The following is a 12,133-nucleotide window of genomic DNA, read 5'->3' as shown; positions in this document are numbered from 1 at the left end:
CTAGAGTAATAAAACACACAGAAACAGAAAGCAAAATGGTACTTGCCAGTGGCTAGAGAGAGAAGGAAGTGGGGACTTGTTGTTTAATTGGAATTAAAAAGTTCTGGACATGGATACATAACAATGTGGATATACTTACTACTGAACTGTATACTTAAAAGTATTTAAAATGGTACATTTTACATTATGTGTATTTTACCTCCATTTGAAAAAAAAAGTCAAATTAAACTTTCACCCAGAAGTTACAAATAAGGATTCTTTTAAGGACATCTTATTTACCCTTTTACAGATAAGAAGACTCTTTCACTAAGGGTAGAGTATGTATCAATAAGTAAATTGCATGGAATCATATCTGTAGAGCACAAGATTATCTGAAAGTCATATACATAATTTAAAAGGATAGTGCACTCTTTATAGATTTTGGATACTAGCCCTTTGTCCAATATGTCATTTGCAAATATCTTTTCCCATTCTGTTGGTTGCCTTTTAGTTTTGTTGATTGTTTCCTTTGCAGTGCAGAAGCTTTTTATCTTCATGAGGTCCCAATAGTTCATTTTTGCTTTTAATTCCCTTGCGTTTGGGGATGTTTCAAGTAAGAAATTGCTGCAGCTGAAGTCAGAGAGGTTTTTTCCTGCTTTCTCCTCTAGGGTTTTGATGGTTTCCTGTCTCACATTCAGGTCCTTTATCCATTTTGAGTTTGTTTTTGTGAATTGTGTGAGAAAGTGGTCTAGTTTCATCCTTCTGCATGTTGCTGTCCAGTTCTCCCAGCACCATTTGTTAAAGAGACTGTCTTTTTTTCCATTGGATGTTCTTTCCTGCTTTGTCAAAGATGAGTTGGCCATATTTTGTGGGTCTAATTCTGGGGTTTCTATTCTATTCCATTGGTCTATGTGTCTGTTTTTGTGCCAATACCATACTGTCTTGATGATTACAACTTTATAGTAGAGGTTAAAGTCTGGGAAACTCCACACCCAAAAAACAAATAATCCAGTGAAGAAATGGGCAGAAAACATGAATAGACACTTCTCTAAAGAAGACATCCAGATGTCCAACAGGCACATGAAAAGATGCTCAACGTCGCTCTTCATCAGGGAAATACAAATAAAACCACACTCAGATACTGCCTCACATCAGTCAGAGTGGCCAAAATGAACAAATCAGGAGACTATAGATGCTGGCGAGGATGTGGAGAGACGGGAACCCTCTTGCACTGTTGGTGGGAATGCAAACTGGTGCAGTCGCTCTGGAAAACACTGTGGAGGTTCCTCAAAAAATTAAAAATAGATCTACCCTATGACCCAGCAATAGCACTGCTAGGAATTTACCCAAAGGATACAGGAGTGCTGATGCATAGGGACACTTGTACCACAATGTTTATAGCAGCACTTTCAACAATAGCCAAATTATGGAAAGAGCTTAAATGTCTATCAACTGATGAATGGATTAGGAAATTGTGGTTTATATACAGAATGGAGTACTACGTGGCAATGAGAAAGAATGAAATATGGCCCTTTGTAGCAACATGGATGGAACTGGAGAGTGTTATGCTAAGTGAAGTAAGTCATACAGAGAAAGACAGATACCATATGTTTTCACTCTTATGTGGATCCTGAGAAACTTAACAGAAATCCATGGGGGAGGGGAACAAAAAAAAGAGGTTAGAGAGGAAGGGAGCCAAAACATAAGATACTCCTAAAAACTGAGAACAAACTGAGGGTTGATGGGGGGTGGGAGGGAGGAGAGGGTGGTGATGTGTATTGAGGAGGGCACCTGTTGGGGTGAGCACTGGGTGTTGTATGGAAACCAATTTGACAATAAATTTCATAGTTAGAAAAAAATTTTTTTAAAATGAAAGGACAGTGAATTGCTAATCATAGATAATGTGTTCAATGTGATTACAAATGTAATTATGTCCAAAAAGATATCTGACATGTTTAGCACAGAGGTGTATGGATTTAAAAAATATAATAAAGAAAAAATAAAAGTATGATCCTTTATCTTTTAAGCTTATTTATTTTTATTTATTTTGAGGGAGAGAGACTCTGTGCATGTGTGTGTGTGTGTGTGTGTGTGTGTGTGCATGAGTGGGGGAGGGGCAGAGAGAGAGAGAGAGAACTGATAATGGTTTTGGTTTGTTTATTCATTTGTTTCGGTTTTTAGATTCCTACATAAGAGTGAAATCATATGGCATTGGTCTTTCCCAGTCTGACTTATTTCATTTGGCATAATACCCTCTAGGTCCTTAAACAAGTGCAATTTGGCTATGTTTATAAAAACTTAAATGCACATATTCTTTGGCCTACTAATCCCAATTTGTGGCATATTTATAGAGGCCGGAGGAAGAGGGATTGGGGATGGGTGGGTTCTGGTTTCGGTTTTGTCCAGCAAAGCCTAAGATGGCAGAAAGGATTACTCAAGGCTTCATGCAAGTCAAGAGAGATAAGAGGAAGGCTAAGGGAAGTCTTCCAGGCTGATCTCAAGCTCCTGTATTTAAGAATACATGTAGGGAAACATTATGCAATACATCAGGGGGCTAAGTGCCAATAAGAAAGCATAGAAAGTGTACAGAAAAACAAGTTAAGGTGTTGTCAAGACTACAAAAGAGCATATGCAGAAAACAGGGTGGAAAACAAGATGAGCTATTCCATAGATAACATGATCTAAGGAATTCCTGATCACAGGAACAACCCAACCCCTAGATATACATTAACTAAATAAGGGAAGTGCAGCCCGCTGTTTTCAGCAAGGCCAGAAAGCAGTGTTCTCCTTTCCAATGCATTCCCTATAATCTCCTAACCCAGGGCATAGCTATTTGATTTGCCACAGGGATGGACACAATTGATGAAGGGGAGTAGGAGATACAGACTTCCAGTTATGGAATGAGTAAGTCATTGGAATAAAAGGCACAGCATAAGAAATGTAGTCAGTGAGAATGTAATAGCATTATATAATGATGAGTGGTAGCTACACTTGTAGTGAGCATAACATAATGTATAGAGAAGTCAAATCACTATGTTGTACACCTGATACTAACATAACATTATGTTTCAAATATACTCAAATTTAAAAAAAAATAAAAAGACCTAATATTGAGGCCTCATATTACATGTGTTTTGACATCTGGGGAAAGCAAGGAGAGTCTCAAATGGCCAACCACAAGTTCCCCTTGTCATCCTGTACCCGTAGACAAAGTACCATATTCAAATAACTCATTGCAGGGACCAAGTGCAGTGCCTGCTTATCCCTGAATTGTGGGTTTCTGTTCAAACAGGCCAAGCACATCCTCCTCCTGTGGGAAATTCTCCTGAGAGAAATCCAATCCTCCTATGGGAAATGGGGGTTTCACCACTCTCAGGGATTACACTACAGCCTCTGTTTGTTCACTCTATTCCCAGAGAGAATCCCCATGTGTCCCTTTGTAGCGTATGGTGTTCTTTTCCAAGCTATGAGTATACCTGACTAATACACTGTTGATTTTATCTGTTTAGTGTTGGGAGGCTTTTGTTGGCTATACCCAAAACTCTAGGGCAAGAATCCCTTCATCACCAATGAGAAGTGGAGGTGATCAAAACAAAAAAAATTATGTATATTTGCAAATAATGTATAATTGTATAATTGCAAATTGTATAATTGCATAACGTATAATTGCAAATAAAAATCAAGATTTATATACAAGGATATCCATTTAAGCATTGTTTTTAATAGCAATAACCTGAAAAACACCTAAATTTTCACAATTAGATATTTCTAAATCATGTAGTGTCTATTGCGTATATATGTATATACACCCTATCTTCTTTATCCATTTATCATTATATATACATCTTCTTTATCCATTCATCTATCAATGGACACTAGCATTAGTTCCATAATTTGACCATTGTAAATAATGCTGCAATTAAAACAGGGGTGCATATATCTTTTTGGATTAGTGTTTCTATATTCTTTGGTTAAATACCCAGTAGTAGAATTACTAAATCATACAGTAATTTTATTTTTAATTTTTTGAAAAGACCCCATATTGTTTTCCACAGTGACTGTAACAATTTGTATTCCCACCAACATTGATGAGGGTTCCTTTTTTCCACATCCTCATCAATACTTGTTTTTTGTGTTTTTGATTTTAGCCATTTTGAGAGGTGTGAGGTGATATCTCATTGTGGTTTTGATTTGCATTTCCCTGCTGATGAGTGATGTTGAGCATCATTTCATGTATCTGTTAGTCATCTCTATGACTTCTTTGGAGAAATGTCTGTTCCTGTCCTCTGCCCATTTTTAAACTGGATTATTTGGGAGTTTTTTGGTGTTGAGTTGTATAAGTTCTTTATATATTCTGGATACTAAGCCTTTATTGGATATGTCATTTGCAAATATCTTTGCCCATTCAGTAGATTGTCTTATTATTTTTGCTTGTTTTCTTTGCTGTGCAGAAGCTTTATATTTTTATGTGGCCCATGGAACACAATTTAGCAGTTAAAAAGTTTGAGGTAGTTCACGCCAGTCACAGTGGCCAAAATGAACAAATCAGGAGACTATAGATGCTGGAGAGGATGTGGAGAAACGGGAACCCTCTTGCACTGTTGGTGGGAATGCAAACTGGTGCAGCCACTCTGGAAAACATTGTGGAGGTTCCTCAAAAAATTAAAAATAGATCTACCCTATGACCCAGCAATAGCACTGCTAGGAATTTACCCAAGGGATACAAGAGTACTGATGCCTAGGGGCACTTGTACCCCAATGTTTATAGCAGCACTCTCAACAATAGCCAAATTATGGAAAGAGCCTAACTGTTCATCAACTGATGAATGGATAAAGAAATTGTGGTTTATATACAGAATGGAGTACTACGTGACAATGAGAAAGAATGAAATATGGCCCTTTGTAGCAACGTGGATGGAACTGGAGAGTGTGCTGCTAAGTGAAATAAGCCATACAGAGAAAGACAGATACCATATGTTTCACTCTTATGTGGATCCTGAGAAACTTAGCAGAAACCCATGGGGGAGGGGAAGAAAAAAAAAGAGGTTAGAGTGGAGAAAGCCAAAGCATAAGAGACTCTTAAAAACTGAGAACAAACTGAGGGTTGATGGGGGTGGGAGGGAGGGGAGGGTGGGTGATGGGTATTGAGGAGGGCACCTTTTGGGATGAGCACTGGGTTTTGTATGGAAACCAATTTGACAATAAATTTTATATATTGAAAAAAAAAAGATTGAGGTAGTGTATCTGAATGTGATGGTATAGAAATAGCTCCAAGATATACGTAAGTAATAGAATTTAAGTTTATAGTATCATCACTTTTTTTGTAAGTGTATATGCATTTTTGTTTTGGAAAGTTTCTGGAAACTACTGACAGAAGTTGCCTTGGTGTTTAGATTAGGAATTTGTAAATAAGGAAGGGAAAGGGACTATAGCTTATTTTATACCTTTCTGATAGTTTGGCTATTTTTATCAAGTGTATTATTCATTTTTACAATGAAAATAAAACTAAAAAAGTATGATCTCTGCTACTAATGAGCTGATTTTCAAGTAGAAAGATGAATAGAATTTCACAAAACAAGTTTGAAGTCTCAACACTACAGGCTAGCGTCTGGAATGATGATTAAAATAGGGCAGAATGTTGCACAGCATATGGAACACTGAAGCAGTAAGCTGAAGGAGTGTTAATTGTATTAAATTTTTTTAATAGTTCTCATTTTAAAGGGGCTTCCTCTGAATATAAATAGTTTACTTCTACATTTAAGTAAGATCCATACTTAAAACAGGACACTGTACTCCCCAACATCAGAGTTTTGCCATCTAATTTTATTTTTAAAAGAGAAGCAAAGAACTAAATTCCTACAAATGTTATGAAGTTTGTGAAGAGACCAGAAGGTTTCTGAATATTGTGTTGCAATATAATCCATGTAAAATCAATACAATTACCTGGTCACTTGGGCCAAACCTCAGCTTTCACCCTAGTTTCAGGGTTACTGGAATGTTATTCTTTTCACAAAATCAACAAGAGAATTGTTTAATATGTCTCTCTCACTTGAGCCAGTGGTTTTGGCTGTAGGTTTCTTTCTAAAGTGAAAGTGGCTTAGATCCCCGTCAAAAAGCAAAACTGATTTTAACTTGAGGGCAGAATGTACGTTATCCTTTGCGTCCACCTTTTTATTCTTCTCTAAATCAATATTTACAGTTTTAATGATAAATTATTTTTATAACCTTATTATTTTCTTGGATAAGATGCTTTTAAGAACTTTAACTGTTCTTCCCCCATAAGTTTCTACTTAATAGGCATTATCATAATAGCTTGCCTTCAACATTGCTAATGTTGGGACCCCAGCACATTTCTAACAAATCAAGTCAGGTTTTATTTAGTTCAATTTAAGGGATGAATCAGCTTCAGGTGTCCTCTAAATGAATTACAAATTAATTGGCTGAGTGTGTTCAGCGATCTGTTCATTATTCCTTACATTCTGACAGTAATGTAGCCTGGCTTGCACTGGAGAACTTGATGCAATGGAAATATATAAAAACCCTTATGCTGGCTGTTATGGTGGATTATTTGAATCTACCTAGAACCCTACTACCATTTATTTTGCTTTCTGTTTTATTTTAGTTACAAAACTATGGTACGATCGATATACAATGGGAACCTAATGAGCTTTTTATGTTGTAAATACTTGAAGCTTATTCCACTTGATTAAAAACTCTTGTATGGTATATTTTGATTTGTTCCTTAGGAACATGTAATTTAGTACTAGTACTTACAATAAATGTTACTCATCAAGGCTTTTTAAGTAGAGGAAAAACAAATTTATCATTTATCTGTGTTGAATGATCAACATACGCACAGAACAACTGTACTATATTGCCTATGAATAGACACATTAATTATACAATCTAACTTCACTATTTTGGTAGTAAACCACAAGTTCATATATTGCTTTCCCTCCTGATGTTTAAAATTCTTTCTCAGGGCCGCTTGTGTGGCTCAGTTGGTTAAGCCACCAACTTTGGCTCAGGTCATGATCTCACGGTTCGTGGGTTTGTCCCTGGAAATGGCTCTGTGCTGACAGTTCAGAGCCTGGAGCCTGCTTCAAATGCTGCGTCTCCCTCTCTCTCTGTCTCTCCCCTGCTCACATTTTGTCAGTCTCTCTCTCTCAAAAATATAAAAAGTAAACATTAAAAAATTAAAAAATAAAATTCTTGTTCAAAGGGTTGTAGCTTTAAAACATATTTGCACTTGTTTTTTAGTATTTTACCAGTTTTAGCTATGATAACTCTTTCATTTAAGTCATGCTTTATATATTGTATACATTATATTGTTATTCAAATCCAATTCAGGAGAGGGCTGTATTTTAAATTTCATTAAGAAAGGGAATGTTGAGGGACACCTGGGTGACTCGGTTAAGCGTCCGACTCCAGCTCAGATCATGATCTCACAGTCCGTGAGTTGCAGCCCTGCATCGGGCTCTGTGCTGACAGCTCGGAGCCTGGAGCCTGTTTCAGATTCTGCGTCTCCTTCTCTCTCTGCCCCTCCCCTGCTCATGCTCTGTCTCTCTGTGTCTCAGAAATAAATTTAAAAAAAAAGAAAGGGAATATTGAAATCAGTGTACTTCTACAAAGGATTTGGGGTGTAGCCTCTGTGAGACCAGACCATATCTTTTTAGGCAGAAGGCAGCAACATAGCCTCATACCTCCTTCCATGATTTGCAGCATTTCTCCTCAACTCACTATCACAGGCTTTCTTTCTCACTCTCTTGCTCTCTCATTCTTGTTCTCTCATCACAAAAACATGCATACACATACAAGGGCTTTGCAGGATATAGATTTTTAATTAAAAGTTATTTTTAGATTTTTTTTTACCACCTCCTTAGCTAATTGGAGACCTCATAAGGATGAAGTTACTTGAAAAAAAAATCAGATTTCTATTTCTAGCTCTGCGATGGACATTTTGTTCCTTGTTAAATGTGTCCTTTGACCCTGCTTTTCCTGAGTCCTTATCAGTAAAATGGAAGTCATTATTCCATCATGCTTCTAATTTACTTCCTACAGTTGCCTCTAGGATTCATTGAATTAAAATAACATATAAGGTCTATAGTTTATTGGAATAAAAAATCTAAAAACAAAAAGGATAGGGTTATTATGAAACTTTCTGAAGCCATAAATATGATTATTAAAAGCTACCTTATCTTCTTAAGCCTTTCTTATTTACACTTTTAATTTATTATAACATTAATACAAGATCTACACATGGCCAATCTAGATTAAATTCTCAAAAGACACCACAGTGATGTGATCTTGACTGTTATTTTTTAAAATATTTTTAATGTTTATTTATTTTTGAAAGAGAGAGAGAGAGAGAGACAGTGCAAGCAGGGGAGGGGCAGAGAGAAGGAGACACAGAATCTGAAGCAGGCTCCAGGCTCCAGGCTCCAAGCAGTCAGTATGGAGCCCGATGTGGGGCTCGAACTCACAAACCGTGAGATCATGACCTGAGCTGAAGTCGGACGTTCAACCGACTGAGCCACCCAGGCGCCCTAACCGTTATTTTTTTAAATATATTTAGTGTGAATATGAATATGTGTATCATAGAAAAATGAAAAAAATAGACATTATAATATTAACAAGTGCTATTTACAGAATTGTGGATAATTTAAATTCTTTCTTAAAAAATTTATCCTTATTTTCTACAATGACAATACAATGTATTATTTATGTGATTATAATCATTTAAAATCAATACTGCTTATTTGCTGGTGCACCTTTCTGGCTCAGTTGGTAGAGCATGCAACTCTTGATCTCAGGGTTGTGAGTTCAAGCCCCACAATGGGTGTGAAGTCTACCTTAAAAAAATGGTAAAAATAAAAACTAAAAACAACTTAAAAATACTAATTAATTGCTAACAGTTAATTTTTTTGACTTGTTTTATTCTAACACACTTTCATGTTATGGAAATATCATGGAGAGGCCCATTTCAGAATGGGGAAACACATATTAAGAACTGTGAAATTAATTTAGTTATGTGTTGAAAGTAGCCTAGCATAGATCACCCAGATGACCCTGTCTATAATATTCTTTCCTTTTATTGTTCTAATTATTTTAAATCTGTCTTATAGCTACAAGACCGCACTCAGTTCAGTGACCGAGACTTAGCCACCCTTAAGAAGTACTGGGACAATGGCATGACCAGCCTTGGTTCTGTGTGTAGAGAGAAAATTGAAGCAGTTGCAACTGAATTAAATGTTGACTGTGAAATAGTTCGGGTAAGACATTTTCAATAATTTTCATGGTGTGATTGAAGATTGTCATAAAAGAAAGCTCTATAAAAATTGCATGAGGTGCTGTAAACAAGAACATCAATAAAGTGAAAAAGATTATCCACAGAATGGGGGGAAATATTTTCAAAGTACGTATCTGATAAGGAGTTTATATTCAGAGTATGTAAAGATTCTTAAATATTAATAATAAAAAGGCAAATAATGCAATTGAAAATGGGCAAAGAATTTAAATATACTTTATCCAAAGAAGATATGCAACTGGCCAATAAACACACAAAAAAATGTTCAACATCATTTGTCATTGTGGAAATCAAAACCACAATGAGATACCACTTAATAGCCTATATGATGACTATAATAAAAAAGACAGATAATAAGTGTTGACTGGGATGTGGATAAATTAGAACCATTGTACACTTTTGTTGTAAATGTAAAATGTTTTAGCCACGTTGGAAAACAGTTCTTAAATTTTTAACATAGAGTTATCATATGACCCATCAATTTCACTCTTAGGTATGTACCCAAAAGAAATGAAATGGATGTATACTCAAAAACTTATACATGCTCATTTTTTTTCTTAAATTCCACATATTAATGAAATATTATGGTATTTATTGCTCTCTGACTTATTTCACTTAGCATAATACTCTCCAGATCCATTCACATTCTTCCAAATGGTCACATTGCAATTTTTTTTTATGGCTGGGTAATATTCTATTGTATATATGTACCACTTTTTCTTTATCCACTCAGCAGTCAATGGACATTTGGTCTATTTCCATAATTTGGCTATTATAGATAATGCTGCTATAAACATTGAGGTGCATGTATCCCTTCAAGTTAGTATTTTTTATTCTATGGGTAAATACCTTGTTGTACAATTCCTGGATTGTAAGGTAGTTCTATTTTTAATTTTTTGAGGAAACTCCATACTGTTTTCCACAGTGGCTGCACCAATTCACATTCCACAGACAGTGCAAGAGGGTTCCCCTTTCTTCACATCTTCACCAACACTTGTTGTTTCTTGTGTTGTTAATTTTAGTCATTTTGACAAGTGTGAGGTGATACCTCATTGTAGTTTTGATTTGTATTTCTCTGATGATCAGTGATGGTGAGCATCTTTTCATATATCTGTTGGCCATCTGTATGTCTTCTTTGGAAAAATGTCTATTCTTGTCTTCTGCTCATTTCTTAATTGGATTATTCATCTTTTGGGTGTTGAGTTTTACGAGTTCTTTATATATTTTGGATAATAATCCTCTATCAGAATGTCATTTGTTAGTATCTTCTCCCATTCTGTAGGTTGGCTTTTAGTTTTGTTGATCATTTCATTCACTGTGCAAAGCTTTTTGTTTTATTGAAACAAATGAGCATAGGAGAAAAAAAGAGAGAGAGGCAAACCAAGAAACAGACTCTTAACTATAGAGAATGAATTGATGGTTACGATGGGAGAGGTGATTGGGAGGGATGGAATAAATAGGTGTTGGTGATTAAGGAGTGCACTTGCAGTGAGCACAGGGTGTTGTATGTAAGTGTTGAAACACTGAATTGTACACCTGAAACTAATAATACGTTGTATGTTAACTAATTGGAATTTAAATAAAAACTTAAAAAAAGTACTTATACATGGATATTCATAGCAGCATTGTTCATAATAGCCAAAAAGTGGGAAAAAAACAAATGTCCATGAAGTGAATGCATAAAGAATTTGTGATATAGCATAGAATGGAATATTATGTAAACATATAAAGTAATGAAATACTGAAACGTGCTACAAAATAGATGATTCTTGAAAACATTATGCTAAGTGAAAGAAACCAGTCACCAAAGACCACATATTTTATGATTCCATTTATATGAAATATCCAGAATAGGAACATCTACAGAAATGAAAAGTAGTATCAGTAATTGCCAGGGGATTGAGATAGGGAGGAATGAAAAATGATTGTTAATGAGTATAGGGTTTCTTTTTGGCATGCTGAAAATATTCGGAATTTGGGTGATTACATTACATGACATTACATTATGAAACATTACATAAGGTAATATGAAATAGACCTCACATGTTATGTAATGAAATTTTGATTGAAAATTATATTGATCAGTCATGGGTACAGTAGTTTACATTAAATTTATAAAATGTGGATATAAGATTTAAATAGTAGTAATAGTAGTATGCTCATAAGTGTTTAACAATTAGCTAAGAAAAAAACCTGATTTATAGCATTTCTTGATTTTTTTTCCTTTTAATATATGAAATTCATTGTCAAATTGGTTTCCATACAACACCCAGTGCTCATCCCAAAAGGTGCCCTCCTCAATACCCATCACCCACCCTCCCCTCCCTCCCACCCCCCATCAACCCTCAGTTTGTTCTCAGTTTTTAACAGTCTCTTATAGCATTTCTTGATTTATGTGGTATAAAGAATACCACTCTGGGTGATTTCATGGATCATTCAATGTGGAATTCAGAAGAGATGCTAACAGTTGGCTTTTTCAAGGAAGTATGAGTAGGCTTCAGCTTACACTGGAGATTCATCCCAGAAAATCAAGAGGGAAGTGCTATTAAAGAACAAATGACAAAATTCAGATTTCTTCTATAGGAAGAAATAAAGTATTTTCACATACATAGATGAAGAAAAATGGAATATTGGGAGAAACCATGGAGCACAGATTTCGAAAAATAATTGCTATTCTCACAATGCTTGCTTTTTGTTTTTTTTGGATCCAAATGAAAAATCAAATTAAATCCTGCATTTACTGAGTATGCTACGTTATGTATACTAACAAAGAAATAGAAATGCATCAGACACTTTTCCTATTTTTATGTAGTTTGGAGTCTAGCAAGAAGGATAACACAAGAATAC

The 12,133-nt window shown here is 35.4% G+C and overlaps 1 protein-coding gene across 2 annotated transcripts in view; it reads left to right on the top strand.

The window, feature by feature from the left end:
* The window catches only part of HDX (highly divergent homeobox), a 179,529-nt gene that overhangs the window by 102,610 nt on the left and 64,786 nt on the right, over window positions 1-12,133 (top strand). For both annotated transcript variants that reach the window (XM_015079368.3, XM_027053747.2), the window contains exon 5: window positions 9,105-9,251. In XM_015079368.3, coding sequence (XP_014934854.1) covers window positions 9,105-9,251 — 147 coding nt within the window. The remainder of the gene's footprint in view (window positions 1-9,104; window positions 9,252-12,133) is intronic.

The sequence above is a fragment of the Acinonyx jubatus genome, chromosome X (assembly GCF_027475565.1).
Source record: "Acinonyx jubatus isolate Ajub_Pintada_27869175 chromosome X, VMU_Ajub_asm_v1.0, whole genome shotgun sequence".
Taxonomy (NCBI): domain Eukaryota; kingdom Metazoa; phylum Chordata; class Mammalia; order Carnivora; family Felidae; genus Acinonyx; species Acinonyx jubatus.
The sequence above is the reverse complement of the archived record's forward strand: the minus strand, read 5'-3'. Positions and strand labels throughout refer to the sequence as shown.